Below are 18322 nucleotides of genomic sequence, written 5' to 3' on the forward strand. Positions count from 1 at the left end.
AATAACATGTTCGCTATTTGAACAGCGTTACAAAAAAATCTACCACGGACTCAATTTGTCCTCTATAATTCCATGATAACGGAAATGTCGCACTGTAAAGTAGGCGACACACACACACACACACACGGTAGAATATGCTGAATGTACACAAGCCAAAGCCACATAAAGAACAAGGATATTAGCGCTATATTGTGTTGTTTTTATATAAACATTGGGGTGGGATTGTTGAGTTGTGGAAATGAAGTGGGGCTGACACACACACACAGACACAACATTGACGGGAAACTTACCTGAGAGTTGGGGTGCCATGGTTTGCCGTGCAGTGCCAAGCCAAGCCGTGCGCTGTGTGTGTGTGTGTGTGTGTGTGTGTGTGTGTGTGTGTGTGTGTGTGTGTGTGTGTGTGTGTGTGTGTGTGTTGGTCAGAGGGACAGAGCAGCGGTAGTTGTAGTAGCGTCCAGTGCTTGAGCCGCCATGTTCCTATGGTTCAGTCAGTGGCTTCTCGGCTGTTTATCTTTAACAGTAGACCCCCCTCCACTCATCTCATTACCACACTGCACTGCCTGCCTCTCTCTCTCTCTCTCTCTCACTCTCTCTCTCTCTCTCCCTCACTCACTCACCCTCTCCCTCTCTCTCACCCTCTCTCTCTATTTCTCTACCTCTCACCCTCTCTCCATTTCTCTCTGTCTCTCTATCGCTCTCTCTCTGTCGCTCCTCTCCCCCTCTCACCCTCTCACACTATCTCCATTTATCTCCCTCTATCTCTCTCTTCCCCTTACTCACTCACTCACTCACCCTCTCACCCTCTCTCTCTCTCACACACACACACACACACACACACACACACACACACACACACACACACACACACACACACACACACACACACACACACACACACACACACACACACACACACAGCTATAGGCTACTGACAGCTCTAAACAGCTCAATTCAAACGTGAATATGAACATTTTCAAATCAGTTAACCCGTTCAGATTCAGAATTATGATGCAAACACTAACTAGGCTAAATAGCCTGTTGTCAAAATCACTTTGTGTCAAAATCAGTGAATATCTCCAGATAGCAGATCTTAAAGGTGCAGTGTGTAATATGACATCATCAAGAAAGTTCTAGAAAGTTCTAGAATGCAACGCTCCCTGGGTAACCCCAACCCTTTCGAATAATAACAGAAGCTACAGTGGCCTTCAAGGACAAGAACAATTCTAAATGTTAAACAATGCACCTGATGACATTCCAACTATGACACTTTCAAGATGGCAGCACTAGGCCTTGGTCCAAAATATGCAGAAATATGGACATATATGAGACCCTTTCTAAGGGAAACAAAAATAATTCAAAAAAATGTTTTCAGCTATATGCACTAAATTTAATGTACTTATGGATATTATAATTACTTTCTACAAAATCTGCTAGGAAATAAAACCCACAATTCTACACACTGCAGGTTTAAAGATATATTCACTAATTTTGACAAGAAGCAATTTTCGATAGCAATGGTTATCTAGAGTCAGTCTACACCTACATAATGCATATTTTTTTTAACAATATATATTTTAATTTAAAAAATTTCCACAACACAATGAAAAAAAAAACATAATAAAATAACAAAGAAAGCCAACAAAAGTCTAATTTATCATATGTCATAAATAATGCATCATTCTTTATGATAAGAGGGAGGCTTAGGCTAGTGTTGCTTCCAGTAATGTCACCTCCCAGATTCAAAATTAGTTTCTTCTGAAAAACCAACAGAGAGAGAGAAAAAAAAAAGCTTTTCAAGTATGAATAAAAAAAAGTCCCTGATAGAGTGAGATTACATCAGAGCTGCTAGTCATTCTGAAAACAGACCAAACTCACTATGGAGTCAGCTGCAGGTCAAAAGTTCACACAATCTGTATCTGGTTATTATTCATTTCAATGCCCCAATTATCGTTTTAGTTAAGGGGATATTTAAGTATCTTAAGCTATTTTTTAAGTGGTTAATGTCAGTATTTTTTTTAATATATTATACAGCTTGATTTTAGCATTATCTACAATAAAAAAATACTTCTAATTATTTTTATTCAAAAAAATAAACCATGCATCTCACAGTCAAGGTTCAATATTGTTGAATTCTTAATATTTATACATTTCAAATATCTTTGTTGAAAGTTTAAATACAATGTAATAATCTACTGTCAACAAGTTTCCTTGTGTTAAAATGAGCAGATACTGCCATCTAGTGACCGACTCAAAGTAGTGCAGCATTTCTGAAAATGAAAGGCAATGTTTGAAAAGCCCTGCTAACGTCCTCCCTCCTACATACAACATGTATAATATACATGTTGAGTATGTAGGAAGGAGGACGTTAGTATATACTGCATTCTGTCTACTTAACGATCCATTGTGTATGTGAGGTTTGTCGGACCGTTTACACTGAAGTATACAGAAACAATAAAGAATAAAAAAATTAAAAAAACTTCTGTGTCGTTTGAAAAGACCTTAATGCATTGTGGGGCGGATGAGAGTAGGAAAAGTAACCTATCGATCCATACACAAAATCTTCCCGGAAGTAAGTACTCATCCGGGCATTTCTCGCCTACACAAACTCGCATACACAACCACAACATACTCAAATTGTCATCAACATTAGTATGAGTAGGACTTTAGTATGGCCTTGAGTATGAGTAGGACGTTAGTAGGGCTTTTAGTATGAGTAGGACGTTAGTAGAGCTTTTAGTATGAGTAGGACGTTAGTAGGGCTTTTAGTATGAGTAGGAAGTTAGTAGGGCTTTCCCAACACAGCCAGAGTTTCATTATAAAGTCAGACAAGACAAAGATATTAAATTAAATAGATCTTTTAATCAGCAAACAACAGATGATAAAAATACATCATCTATTACAATCAACAGTCATCTGAGAACACACCATATTGGGGTTTAGGACTATACTCTTAACCTTATTTATTTATCCTACAGACCATAGTGTCTTAAAAACGTACCACAACTCAAATCCAGATAGGCTATTACTCCCCACATGATACCAAGGGAAATGGATGAGGACAAAAGCAAAACTTCTCTACCAAATTCCCCTAATTAAATGGGTATATCAGTAATCAAAAAGCAGTATAGGATTATGTTCTATATGTTTAGGTTTAGGAGTTAGAGTCTGTTAATTTCCACAAAGGCAAGTATTTGGTTGAAGTCAATGTAAGTGCTTCCTAAGAGGCTAAAGTTTTGGGGGGAAATGGCATCTAGAAAAGGGGTTAATACGTCCACTCTGCCACTAGCAAATTCCGGACAAATTAGATTTTTTTTTTTTAGCCTTATGTTACGAGCCTTGATCTTGCCTCTTGCTTTTATATCCGTCGCATCCCCGGTTGTTTTCATATGGAGGCTCCGTCGATGTGACGTCACTTCCGGTGCGCACTGGATTGTGGGTCAGAATCGCCCCAAATAGGATGCCGTTTTCAACACTAAAAAAATCTCGGCCGGATGTAGTAGACATCTGGGTATTTCTAACCATACTAAATCTGGCCACAAGAATCGGGACATCCTAAATCTCCTTTCTACCATACTAAATAGTAGATAGTATGGGTATTGGAACGCAGGGTTATTTTCCTAGTAGGTTGAACAATGATGAATTCCCATATTGTCTGGAACGCAGCATTATTATACTACGATACAGGCTTCAGCTCTGTCCTTGTGAGTGTCACTGTTGATTTTGTTTCAAGCAAGTTTGAGTCAATTAGGTCTCCAAGGAAACCAGTGTGATCACCTAACCAGAATTCTTCAATCAACATATCCGTCAATCATCAGATATAAGTTGTTCAATCGTGAACATCGTGGGAACAGGTGGCCATTTTTTTGGATTGTCGAACCCAAATGCCTTGTCCATCTTCACGGCCAAGTGTTTGATGTTCTAGTGCATTTCTTCTCGTCTCAGTGGACTTCACAGGTTACTCTTCCATTTGATGTTCGCTGAAGACTCGCTCACTGAAGGAAATAAAAATAGCAAATAGTAAAGTCAGAGAGTTTTGAGCCTAACTTTCTAAATTGACCAATAATAACATCATTTAATAACTTTTCATGGCCCATTGTGAATGACTTCAATTCTATTCAATTCAGTTCATTTAAAGGTGCAGTGTGTAATATGACATCATCAAGAAGGTTCTACAAAGTTCTTGAATGCAACGCTCCCTGGGTAACCCCAACCCTTTCGAATAATAACAGAAGCTACAGTGGCCTTCAAGGACAAGAACAATTCTAAATTTTAAACAATGCACCTGATGACATTCCAACTATGACACTTTCAAGATGGCGGCACAAGGCCTTGGTCCAAAATATGCAGAAATATGGACATATATGAGACCCTTTCTAAGGGAAAAAATAATAATAAAAAAAAAAAATTCAGCTATTATGCACTAAATTAAATGTACTTATGGATATTATAATTACTTTCTACAAAATCTGCTAGGAAATAAAACCCAAAATTCTACACACTGCAGGTTTAAGAAGGGGAGGGGACAGTGCAAATTAATAAAACACATGATCATACATGGGTTAAAAATGCCAGAATTTGCCAAAAGACTATTTTTCATCTGCAGTCCCCTGACATCAATGTTAAAAGAAAATACAATTAAACAAGATTAAAAAGAAAAATATAAACATAAACAGGACGGAACCCTAGAGCACAAATTGAATTGACCATTTTAATTTTGGGAATTGTCTTAAAGGTGCAGTGTGTAATATGACATCATCAAGAAAGTTCTAGAATGCAACGCTCCCTGGGTAACCCCACCCCTTTTGAATAATAACAGAAGCTACAGTGGCCTTCAAGGACAAGAACAATTCTAAATTCTAAACAGTGCACCTGATGACATTCCAAAAACATGGATTCCTCCATAAGACTTGCCTGCTCAATGTACAAAATGTAATATTAATATTTGTAATTCTCCGCTCAGGAGGATAATTCAGATTATTGGCAGAGGTGATTTTACACCAATGAGGACATATTTATGAATGAGGATATTGATTTTAGCTAATAAATTACTTAAAATGTTACACAGTGCCCCTTTAAGCCAAAACAGGTGCTCTTAAATTATCCCGGCATTATGTTTGCATGTGTAGAAAGAGATCACATACCCAGACTGATCTTTCCTTCCTTCTCCAGTTTCTTCAAGTGATGCACCAGGTTCACATTCGCTGCTTGGTGCAGGTGTTCTGGCGTTTCCTGGAATAAACAATAACAAGGGATTGATCATTTTTCTTTTGTTTATAGGAAGCGAGTGAAAGAGAGACGGCAGGATGCATGGCCATGAGGTAATGCATTAAAATGTGACTATGTTATTAATGGTATTACGACCATGGTGAAGCAAAAACTTTGATTTAGTACCGTTCGGGAAACACAGAATGTTTGGGTCTGCCTCCCGTAAATGATTCGGTCTGATTGGCAGAGATTCAGACCCACCATAAAAAAAACACATTACTTGTATGATTTTATGCAATAGTTCTTACATTTTTGAGCATCTATGATATGCTTTAGACATGATTTAAAATAGTGTTTAAGATACAAGTACTAGACCACTGGGTTTAGCTTCAATGATCACATTGAACAGTTTATTTTGACCTTTTCAAGTTATTGCAGATACAGTTGGACAACCATAAACAAACTGGAGAAAGCTGTAGAAAGCATCAAAGTAACATAGGTTTAAGTCCAGACCTTATGGACGATCTTGACAAGCTCTGTGAATGGTAACGTGTAAATGGGAACAGGTCTCCCTTGAAAAAGACCCTGCGTTCCAATCCCCATACGTCCCTACTATTTAGTATGCCAGAAAAAGGTTTAGGATGTCCCAATACAGCACAGAAGATGCACGTCAATTGTAGTATGCTGAAAATACATAAATGCACTAACTCAGATAGGATTTGGAGTATTCTTCTTTATTCTTGACATTTCTCGACATAATAAAAACAAATCTTATCTGATTTTTTCTCTCTCCTGTCTGTGGCCATAAAACTCTTCTGTACTTTAGTATGTAGTGTAGTAAAAATAAAAAGTATGTGATTTGGAATGCAAGGGAGAGTCTCCGGTCTCAATGGGATTTACCTGTATAAATAAATGTTAAAACAAACAATAAAACAGGTTTAAATCCAGACCTTATAGACTATCTTGACGAGCTCTGTGAATGGTAACGTGGGAATGGGAACAGGTCTCCCTTGCGCAAAAGAGTCTCCGGTCTCAATTGGATTTACCTGTATAAATAAAGGTTAACCACCACCCCCCCCTCCCCCAAATAAAACAGGTTTAAGTCCAGACCTTATAGACGATCTTGACGAGCTCCATGGAGGAGAAAGGTTTCCCCGCTCCGCTCTGGATGGCTGAGAGGATTTGTTGCTCGCGCTGCTCCCGGTGGCTCACGTAGAAACTGATCTTAGAGGACGCATTCTCTACCACGGGCCCGTGACCTACAGAGAGAGAGAGAGGGAGAGAGAGAGAGAGCGAGAGAGACAGAGAGAGAGAGAGGGAGAGAGGGGAGGGAGAGATAGAGAGAGAGAAAGAGAGAGAGAGAAAGAGAGAGAGAGGGAGAGAGGGGGAGAGAGAGAGAGAGACAGACAGACAGACAGACAGACAGACAGACAGACAGACACACACACAGACACACACACACACACACACACACACACACACACACACACACACACACACACACACACACACACACACACACACACACAGGGTTATGTCCACAAATCTCAATGACTTTACAACAATTATTTTTTGCAGCCCTAAAACTGATTTTAAGTATATTCGACATTGGAGATTCAGGGTTCAGATGTATGTATTGTTTTAATCTGAAAAAGTAAATTGGTGAGCGGAAAGTCAAGGGGTCAACTGGTTCTGGACTAGCAAGATATCTGTGTACTGTAGGAGTGTGAAAGAGCAGTGGTAGTGTCTAGTGGAATTATGACTCCCCTTCATGAGTCCCTCCCCTCTGAGGTGCCCTTGAGAGAGGCAGTTATTCCTCCACTGCCCCCGTAGGGTGCTACCAACACTAAGGTGCTCTTGACTTGGCCATAAATACACCACAACTCCCAGTAGATCAGAGCGAGGTTGCACTAGGCAGCGTTTCTAAATAAAGATTGTGAAAAAAAATTCTAAGAGCCTTTCCATCTTTTAGTATGAGTAGGACGTTAGTAGGGCTTTTAGTATGAGTAGGAAGTTAGTAGGGCTTTAGTATGAGTAGGGCGTTAGTAGGGCTTTTAGTATGAGTAGGACGTTAGTAGGGCTTTTAGTATGAGTAGGACGTAGGACGTTAGTAGGGCTTTTAGTGTGAGTAGGACGTTAGTAGGGCTTTTAGTATGAGTAGGACGTAGGACGTTAGTAGGGCTTTAGTATGAGTAGGACGTTAGTAGGGCTTTTAGTATGAGTAGGACGTTATCTACCATCAATAGATAGTGTATCTCATAGAAATGGAACCAACACGATCCGGTTTGTCTGGGTGCATATAGTATATATAAAGATGGGACCAATTCATAACAGTATCGGTATATGTGCACATACGCCGTAATTCACCTATTGGATATCGGAAAGACGTCACTGATCCACGTTCTGATCCATATTCCATAGTCTGATCAAGCTAATCAGGTTAGCTTTTAATTCAAATATTTACTTTAAAAACCTTGTAGCTATATCTATAATTGTATGCATTCTTCGTAAATATTTTAAAGTGCTTTGGGGATAACTAAAGGTTCTCCAAATCTGTTTTATAAAGAAAATTGCCAAAAAAATTATCTTAAAAATAAAAAAAAATGTGCCAGTGTGTGTAGCTCCCTGCACTCACCGGGGTAAATGAGTTCGGCCTGAGAGTCCAGTAGAATCTTGAGACTCTTCATGTAGTCGTGGAGATCCTCGAACACGGCGGTCCCTTCTCCCAGGATACAGTCTCCACTGAACAGCGCCCGCTCCTCCTCCAGCAGCAGGGACATGTGGTCGTCTGTGTGCCCCGGCGTGAACAACACTCTGTGGGGGGGAATACTAGGTATGAGGACGGTGGTTCTTTGATTAAAAAATAAATAAAAAATAAATAAAATATAAAATATATAATATATATAGCTATATAATTTTATTTAATTGATTACATTTAATAATAAAAAAAATCAAATGTGTGTCTGTGAGCGCTTGTGTGTGTCTGTGTGTAAGTGTGTGTGTGTGTGTGTGTGTATTTAATTTTTTCATTTAACTTTTATTTATCCTCGAGAGTCCAATTGAGGGGTGACCCTCATTTACAATGACGTCGAGTTCAAAACAAATTCAAAGGAAAAACAACAATACATACAACATACAAATACATCAAATACACAACAACAGGTGAAGAGAAAAAAACAATGAAAACATTTACACAGTGGTGAAGAGTGGCAGCAATTAAAATGAAATGGGTGAACGTACAATATAGCCTAGTATGTGTGTGTCTGTGAGTGCTTGTGTGTGTGTGTGTGTGTGTGCGTGCCTGTGTAAAAGTGTGTGCAGCAGGGACATGTGGTCGTCTGTGTGCCCCGCGAGAAACGCACTCTGTGGGGGGAAATATGTTTTATCATATTTTACATTCGCTTTTCTAATGTTTATTCTTAATCTTGATGTATCTCATGCCCCTGTAAAGCACTTTGAATGGCCTTGTGTCTGAATCGTGCTATAGAAATAAACTTGCCTTGCCTAATATCAGTATGATAACGGTGGGACAACTAAGTGTTAAAATGGTGGTTCTTTGCCCCAAAAAAAAGTAATAAAAATAAATAAAAAATATATATATATTTTTTTTAATTTAATTTAATTGAATTGATTTAATTTAATTTAATAATAATTATAAAAAAAAATCAACAGGCATTTTTTTCATGTAAGATTTCACACATTATTCCAAGCAAAAGCAGCATACTTTAGGAATAAAATAAATTAACAACAGTGTGTGTGTGTGTGCGCGTGTGCTAGTGTGTCTATGCGTGTCTGTGTGTAAGAGTGTGTGTGTGCCTGTGTGTAAGAGTGTGTGTGTGTCTGTGATTGCTTGTGTGTGTGTGCTAGTGTGTGTGCGTGTGCCTGTGTAAAAGTGTGTGTGTGCACATTCCTGAGCGCATTCCAGTGAAGGAACACAATGGGGCCCTATGTGACCGCGTGGCCTAATGGATAAGGCGTCTGACTTCGAATCAGAAGATTGAGGGTTCGAGTCCCTTCGTGGTCGGTGAAATACACCTTTAATTCAGTGAGATAATAGGAACCAAATATGCTACAGAAAGTTTCCTCATATATAAAAGTGTGCATAGGATTCATATGGAAGACCAACCTACTGAATTAATACATAAACTAAGTGTCCACCACAATATTCAATTTATTAAACAGTTCACCCCTAAGTCCTATTTTGCCTTTATAAATCACAATCAAATCCAAATGTGGCCCAGCTTTTTGCGGGCTTCTGTTTAAAGTGCCCCAAACAACCCAGCATTTTGACCCAACATAAATAACCCAGCAATGTGTTTACAAAAACAACCCAGCACTTTTACTGTGCAAGCAAAAGCAGCATACTTGAGGAATAAAATAAAATAACAACAGAGTGTGTGTGTGTGTGCGTGTCTGTGTGTAAGAGTGTGTGTGTGTGTGTGTGTGCGCGCGCGAGTGCATTTTGTCAAACAACTGAACGAACAAAGCACTCTAGAGCAGCGGTTTTCAAACTGTGGGGCGCACCCCCCTTGGGGGGCGCGGGGTTGTGGCAGGGGGGGCGCGGATGAATATGTTGGAAAAACAAAACAAAAAAAAAAAAAAGTTTTTGAGTTTGTGTTTTTTATACTAAGATCATGGCATAGCTGGACAAGATTTCTTCTGCTTCGTTCCTCTCACTGCATTTAAATGCATTCAGTATATTACAGAGAAATAGGTCTTGTTACCGTAAAAGAGCACCAAGCCCAACCCAGAGGACCCGGCATACATTTTTTTATTTTATATTAATATTTTTATGGAAAATCCATGTGTCCTTCTTCAATAGCTTCTAATTCATCAGACCCAGTGTCTCCAAATTATTTGTTCACACAAAATTCCTCATATTTAGCCTCTTAATTTTCCTCTCAAAGTGCACCAGATTCATAGCCTGGAATTCCCAGACCTGCCACTAGGCGCTGGCAAATTAAATTTGCTGCGCGTGTTGGTCTGGACACGCTCCGTTGAAGCTTTATCAAGAAGACCAGAAATCTGGGCTCACGTTTCAATTGGTTCTATCTAATATGGGCGGGCCAGAGCCCTTTATATGGTGCTCTGGTGCGGACGTAACCGGATGACGACAGTGACGTGCATGCGACGTCGAAGCCGTGATAGTACACATCAAATATGGCTGCGGATATGTTGTGTGAGTTTGAGACTGCTTTGGCCTCGACCCTTAACAATTTGGAAGACGGCACTCAAATTTTTCATTAGCAAGTAAGTGGAATGTTCTATTTTGCCGACCGACAACGGCAAACGTTTAATTTAACAGTTTAACAGCTGTTCGCTAAACGAAAGGGGCTTACGTCGCCTTGTGCATCACTCTGATTGGTTGTAGTGCTATCCAACTGCGTGCAGTGGCATTTGAAATGCACGAGTAGGAGCCGCCCCTTGAGTTGGAAATTACTAATGATCGTGGCCAGACCCTCTATCGTTCAAGATATCAGGGTCTGGATTTCCAGGCTACCAGATTCATGCATTTCACTTTAAAAAGGTGAAACAAATCTCCCGGGGGGGCATACCCCCGGACTCCCCTACGAGGGTCTGGTTCTCCACTGGCTACTATTTTCCTCCAGCAGGACATTGGAGGCACTAGCGAAAAAACACTGGGTGTGTGAATGACATTTAACTAGTCAATAATTTGGGCAAGTCTGTCTGCCTATCTTTCTCAATCCGATGCACACTCAGTCACTACTATCCACGCTTAAAGGAAGATGGATTAAAACACTGGATTAAGATGTTAAAATGTATTAAAAAATGTGTTAAAAAACGCACAAAAATGTTTAGAATGTTTGAAAAACTTGTTTAAATTTGTAAAATAATTAAAAGATCTTTCAAAACACACAGGGATTTAGAATTATTTTTTGGGGGGGGCTCCGCTGAAATGTGTTCTCTGAGGGGGGGCTCACTCTCTCACACTTTGAAAACCCCTGCTCTAGAGTATAGAGCTTGTGACCATGTGTTCAATGAATTGAGTAAGAACACAATGGGTGTGCTAGTGTGTGTGTGTGTGCACATTCCTGAGCGCATTCGAGTGAAGGAACACAATGGGGCCCTGTGTGACCGCGTGGCCTAATGGATAAGGCGTCTGACTTCGAATCAGAAGATTGAGGGTTCGAGTCCCTTCGTGGTCGGTGAAATGCACCTTTAATTCAGTGAGATAATAGGAACCAAGTATGCTACAAAAAGTGTGCATAGGTTTCACGTGGAAGACTGACGTACTGAAATAATACCACCACAATATTAGATTATTTAAAAAGTGCACACTCAAGTTCAGTTTTTTTCTTTATAAATCACAATCAACTCCAGATGTGGCCCAGCTTTTTGCAGGCTTCATGTAACACCCATAGTTATCCATAGATATAAAGAGGATTTTAAACTGTGCATAATTGTGGATTTACATTTAGAGATTTTTTTTTTTTAATGATAATAGTATTATGAATATTGTTTCCAGATTAAATTTGCATTAAAAGTGAACTGACAGGGTGCTCCGGTGGTGTAGTGGATAGAGCGCGTACCATATTTGCTCCGGCCTTCATTGCAGTGGTCGCAGGTTCAAGTCCGACCTGTGGACCTTTACTGCATTTCATCCCCCCCCCCTCTCTCTCTGTCTCCCCATTTCAACTCTGTACTATCTAATAAAGCTTGAAAATGCCAAAAAATTATCTTAAAAAAGAAAGAAAAGTGAACTGACTTGAGTGTGGCGCCCTCCGTTCGAACCACGTCTCCATCCTTGAGGTAAGTGAAGCTTTTGTTTCCGGCGGTTTCTGTGACGTTGCTCGAGCGAGGCAGTTTACTGACCAGGACCTCAGGACCTGCAGGGCGCAACACACACACAATGAAAAAAATAATACAGCTCCAGAAAAAATTAAGAGACCAGTCTGGATTTTTCTTTAATCTCCATACATCTCTACATTACTTATTGAAAACGCTCTTTAATGACAAAACATATATTGGAATTTGGTAGAAATGTTGTCAGTAAGTTTATATTATAAAATCAAAATGTTCATTCTACTCAAACATTTGCCTATAAATAGTAAAACGAGAGACACTGAACATTTGGAGTGGTCTCTTATTTCTTTCCAGAGCTGCAGGTTGTTTGTGTGCGTATGTGGATATTCCTTCTGGTTTGTGGACAGGATTATGAGACTGTGATGCTGTCGTACAGTATACATATCTGAGCTCAGTGAAAAAATATATATATTTGATTGGCAATAGAGTATTTCTCTGTCCTTTCTGACCTCTACAAAAAATGTATTTCACCAGTGGAAATATGAAGGTGTATTGAACTCTGAGATCCTATGTAGTATAATTTTGCAAACATTTTAGAAATCGGTTCATCCTAGCCTGAGAAAAGGCAGGAATAGTGTTTTATGGTCTCACTATCTAACTCTACATTTTCAAATGAAGGGTTAGGATTAACAGGACAGCTGGGCCAACGGGAGATTGAGGAAAGACTGAGGGAAGAAAAACCTCATTCATTATATTATAATAGTGATTTTATAAGATAGAACGCCGGTTCCATATGGGTGAAGTATTCCTTTAACTTAAAAATTAATTTAATTTATTCCTCACACCCTGTCCTCACCAGTGACGTCCCTGCAAATGTCTTCCACCCCGCCCACATGGTCTTGTGTGAATGTCGATAGTTAGCCTGCTATTGGTGAATGAATGGTAACGTGTAAATGGGAACAGGTCTCGCTTGCAAAAGAGTCTCCGGTCTCAATCGGACTTACCTGTATAAATAAAGGTTAGAAAAAATAATAATAATCATTAAACTTATTACCAGTGACGTCCCTGCAGACATCCTCCACCCCCCCGACGTGGTCCCGGTGCCAGTGAGTGACTACGATCTCCTGGATGCTCGTGTTGAACTGACTCAGAGCCTGTTTCAGAGAGCTGATGTATTCGGGCACAGCGGAGTCCCCAGTGTCTATCAGCACTCGCCTAGAAATCAAGTTCAAGTCAAGATACTTTATTAGTACACGGAGGTAGATTTTTGTTTGCAGTAGAGTTCACACACACACACACACACACACACACACACACACACACACACACACACACACACACACACACACACACACACACACACACACACACACACACACACACACACACACACACACACACACACACACACACACACACACACACACACACACACACACACACACACACACACAGCAGTCTCCAGTGTCTATCAGAACTCACCTGAAATTCAAGTTCAAGGAAACAAATCGTTACATTTCGGTCATTCCATAAAAGGAAAAAGCTAGAAATATAATGAGGAATAGTTCAATGAATTTGTTGAGTACATTTGTGCAATAGGTTATGTATTAGCCTATTGTTTGTGATATGCAACATGTTACTAGTGCAACTTCCATACATTCTTTATACCTTATATTTAGTATTTATGCCTAACTAACAACCAGTGAAATTCACTATACATTTACAGTCTTTATTTGGAATGTATTTTCTCCTACAGAGGTGAAAACACTGAAAAATTTAAAGATTTTGAATTGGAATTTGGCTTAATGTCGCCTTAATTTGCACATTTTACTAGGTTTATTTTTTTAATTTCTTTCTTTAGTGTTTGGACTTTGCATAACACATAGATACTCTACTGAATAAGGATTGTTTTTGTTGCAGTACAATTGTGTTGGGTTCTTATTTGTAAGAGAGAGAGAGAGAGAGAGAGAGAGAGAGAGAGAGAGAGAGAGAGAGAGAGAGAGAGAGATATGCAAAATGTTATGTAGCTTACAACTTCCATGCTCTCATTGCCATGTACCAACATAAGGTAATTTAACTACTGCAGGCTATATGCCGAATTAACCAGTGAAATTCATGATACACACACAGTCTTGGTCTGCTATGTAATTAAGCCTACAATAATTAAATCATCTTAATTTCTAAAGATTTTGAATGGACTTTGGCGGGTTGCCTTTCTACACGAGCTAGACTAGGGCAAAGGCTACTGACAGCTGAATTGACCTCAGAGATATCTCTCACTTTATTGGTCAAATAGTCGTCCACACACACTATATAACACTAACATAAAAACATGTGATATAGCTGAAGCATTAGCGATATATTTTTAAGCACAGTAAACTCTAAACACCTTTCCCCAGTGCCGACAAGGTAAGTGTTGGTTCCCTGCAGGGTCATGGGTCCGGGGTTGCAGCCCAAAATCCGGATGACTCTCGCAGAAAGCTGCTCCATGCGAGGAATAACCGCACTCATGGCTGGAGGAGCTGTAACAAGAACAACGTTATATTCAATTTAAAAAGTGCAAGCAAGAAGGAATACAACTCGCGTCAAAACAGGATATGTAACAGAAGACATTGTTTACTTCCTGTATATGTCACACGGCAGCCTTCAAAATAAAGGTCCCGAGGCTATAATTTGTTATAAAGGAAAATTGTAATGGCCTACTAAAATGGGCTACAAAATGCAATAATAAAAGTGCAAGAAAGAAGGAATACTACTCGCGTCAAACAGGATATGAAACAGAAAACCTGCATGAAGACAATATTTACTTCCTGTATATGTGTCACACGGCAGCCTTCAAAATAAAGGTCCCAAGGTTAATTTATTTTGTAATGTTTTAATGGCTTACTAATAGAATATTAGGCGTCTAATACAACATGTAGTGTTAGGCCAATTAAAATAAAATAAATCATAATCTTGGTTATTTTTCATATTATATTTTTAAATTATGGTTATCACATGGCAGCATTCAAAATAAAAGTCCCGAGGTTATAATTTGTTTTAAATAACAGGAAATTGTAATATAAAATTGCCTACTAACATATAGCCTATGGCAGGGGTCCCCAAACTACGGCCCGCGGCCGATTTTAAAAAGATAATGTAATTATTATTTTTTTTTTTTTTTTTTAATATTTTTTTTTTTTTTTTTTTTGCATTTCTTAGTTAACCCACTAGTGCAGGGGTGTCAAACACTGATTGATTGGCCCGTGGCACATTTTAAAAATATAATGTAATATGGCGCTTTTAAATAATTTAAATGCACTCATTATATTACAGACAAATATGTCCCATAAAAGAAAATGAGCAACAAGCCCATCCCAGAGGACCCTGCATAATATTTTATTTAAAATTAATATTATTATGGAAAATCTATGTGTCCTTCTCCAATAGCTTCTAATTCATCTGACACAGTGTCTCCATTTTTTTTTCATACAAAATTCTTCAGATTTATTCTCTTAATTTCCCTCTCAAAGTGCACCAAATTCATGCATTTCGCTTTAAAAACTTAAAAAAATCTCCCGGGGGGGCATACCCCCGGACCCCCCTAGGAGGGTTGGGACCTCGGCTGGATACTATTTTCACCCTGCTGGACATTGGACGCAAAGGCAGAAAACACTGGGTGTATCATTGGCATATAAACAAGAGGGGGAATGTGTCTGTTTAATGTGCAAGGAAAGTGTTGCCGTGAAGAAGGATTACAATTTACGAAGACACTATGAAACTAAACATCAGAGCAGCTACATGTCCTGATAAATGTGTTATTTTTGCAAAGTGGCCCGGCCCTTGGTAGATTTTTCTGTATGTGGCCCTCAGTGAAAAAAGTTTGGGGACCCCTGGCCTATGGTATGCGTCTAATATACCTTGTAGCCTATTGTTAGTTAAATTAAAATACATCATAATCTTGGTTATTTTTCATAGTATATTTTGAGTAACGTTCCAAGTTAGCAAATGCAACACGTAACAGCCAATCAAATCGGCACATAGTCGCTAGCGGGAGACGAAAAAAGGAGCACGAGCGGTTAGCAACAAACAGCAACCAAGAGTAAAACCAGAAGAAAATAAGCATATTTGAGAAGTATAAACCTTATGTTCTCCTCTCTTTTGGAGAATTATACTTTTATTTTCCAGTCACTGGATTCAGTTTTTTGTCTATTGGAGGATTTGGTGAGTTAAACAATATTACAAGTGTTTATTCGCATGTTTAGCCAATGCCTGTTGTTCTGACTTAGCTAAGTTAAGAAACAGTAAGCTATACGTTTTAAATTGTATTAAAAAATTTTGTGTTGTAAAGTAAAATTAAGCAAATCATGGTCAATATTAGCCTGGGTTTAAGTAAAGTGAATAGCGTCAACATTTTAGGGTGCAGTACTGTTCAGCGTAGCTTTAACGGGGAGTTTACCCGCCCATAGGCCTTCTGTCTGTCGCATGGTCTGTCGTCTGCGTGGCCAACGTAGGTAGGGAGGTCAACTGTAAGATAATAACAAAGACTGAATGGATAATGCTTGTTATTAAAGGTAAACATGTATTTCTTAAATCTAAAATAGGTGGGTTTACATGGGAGTAATATCATATACTCATTGAGTTAGGCCTATATGATATTAGAGTATATTGAGTTTGTTTTCTTATGTGTATTCACATTTTAAGTTGTGTGACACTGCACTTTCTTCACAGTTATTGTTGTGCATCACAAATTCAATCTTTTAATTATTGAAGATGTATTAATCACGATGGAGGTAAAATCCATATGAATAAAATAATCAAAATATAAGACTCTACTAGGGTGGAATGAAAATTACAAGACATAAAACAAATAGTAAGATGGTGATGTGGCTATGACCTATGATTTGACATCAAATGATCTGGAAACGCAATTTCAAAATAGAAAACTAATAAGTGTTAGCTGAGTTACAATATTATAATAATATAGTGAGTTACAAAATTGTGTGTAGTGAAAAAAAAAACATCCCTGTTTAGGCATTGCATTTTTTACTGGCGAAAGGTTGGCGGCCAAGCATGACTATTAAGTACATAAGCAGCTAATGAGGTGTCTACTGTTTTCTACGGATAAAACCTGTATGAAGATAAAGGTCTAGTTTATTTATAATATTTGTTTAACTAAAGTTTGTTTTTTGCTCTGTAATAAACAGGCCAGGTTTTCTATATGGTGATCGCTTGGTGTTCTGGGAAAACAAGATGGCGACTAGGAATACCCGTAGGAAAGACCTGAGAGACACCAAGCTACAGCGATCTATTCCTGCAGGACCTCTGTGCAGTTTCCAGGGAAAAGGACCCTCTACAGTGTGGTAGGACCAGGTTTTTTACTGCCTATTCATTTTTGATGCAGCCACCACTGCCGATTTGCAGGCCACCACCACTTAAATACATATTAATACATTAAATAATAAATAATTTTAGTGGTTGCCTAAAACTGCGCATTCAACAGCTTTGTTACAGTTTCTTATAAAATGTAATAACCGAGTAGTCCATTGTTGCGCGGTCGCGGTGCCTAACTATTCCGGAATGGAAGAAGAGGAAGAGAATTTGAACTTCAATTTTTCTTGGAGACATTTATTCCTGTCTGAAGAGCGTCGGTGTCAGGCGGTGATCTGATACTTGAACAGGTAGATATGGTTTCTTTTGCATTTCTTAAAGCGGTTGCCTAAATAAGTGTAACATCCGTGTAATTGGTTACAGATTTGCAGCTATATATCGTAAAATACATTTTTAGAATCAGGTTTTTCTAATTTATTTATTTTAAGAATATTAACTTATTACATTGTATTGTCTTAAAATTTATAAATTGTGCTCAACAAATCTTCCCTGGGTAAATATATTACATATTGCACATTTTGAGTGTTTGCGTAAATTGTGTGTTTTTCTTTGTGACCACATTATGCATCAGCTTTCTCAGCATACCATAGTTTGTTCAGGGGGTAGAATCAGAAGTCAGCTAGATTGTGTCTAGTGAGAATGCTGCTATTATTTTTCGGCGAGCCTCCTGAGGTGTTTTGGAGCAGCGCGTCGGTGTTGGGATGTGTGGCTGCTGTAGTCTGTTAACACGCTCTCCGAAAGTAGATGCGGGATGTGTGGCCCGGGCCTTTATGATTTAAATGAAGAATGAACATGTTGCTTTCAGGTGTCAATTCCTTCTGATGTTGATTCTGATTTCACTGAGTGCAGCATTCCTAATTGATAGTATGATACTATAACTAGACTGGACTATAAAATCATTCATAAATTACTTCTGTACTGGAAAAGGTGGAGTAACTTTAGCTGTGATGGTGCAATAGATCAACCACAGCTGTCAGGAACC

The 18322-nt window shown here is 38.8% G+C and overlaps 1 protein-coding gene across 1 annotated transcript; it reads right to left on the reverse strand.

The window, feature by feature from the left end:
* Positions 1-2739: 2739 nt before the first annotated feature.
* Positions 2740-14536, reverse strand: lactb2 (lactamase, beta 2). Its single transcript, XM_080034895.1, has 7 exons — positions 14360-14536; positions 13025-13185; positions 11933-12053; positions 7841-8019; positions 6316-6464; positions 5142-5229; positions 2740-3992 (listed from the first exon to the last, which is right to left on the reverse strand). The coding sequence occupies exons 1-7, from the start codon at positions 14479-14481 to the stop codon at positions 3949-3951; spliced, it is 864 nt and encodes a 287-aa protein (XP_079891021.1). The 5' UTR covers positions 14482-14536; the 3' UTR covers positions 2740-3948.
* Positions 14537-18322: the final 3786 nt, after the last annotated feature.

Source organism: Ammodytes marinus, assembly GCF_949987685.1.
Source record: "Ammodytes marinus genome assembly, chromosome: 9".
Classification (NCBI taxonomy): Eukaryota; Metazoa; Chordata; class Actinopteri; order Uranoscopiformes; family Ammodytidae; genus Ammodytes; species Ammodytes marinus.

What these genes read in the sequence shown, in the direction of transcription:
- lactb2 (XM_080034895.1), bottom strand. Translation starts at nt 14,481, where the DNA reads ATGAGTGCGGTTATTCCTCGCATGGAGCAGCTTTCTGCGAGAGTCATC. An exon ending in TCGTCAAGATCGTCTATAAG is followed by an intron (nt 5,230 to 6,315) that starts GTCTGGACTTAA and finishes TGTTTATTCCAG; the next exon opens with GAAACGCCAGAACACCTGCA. An exon ending in GGAAGGAAAGATCAGTCTGG is followed by an intron (nt 3,993 to 5,141) that starts GTATGTGATCTC and finishes TATTTCCTTCAG; the next exon opens with TGAGCGAGTCTTCAGCGAAC.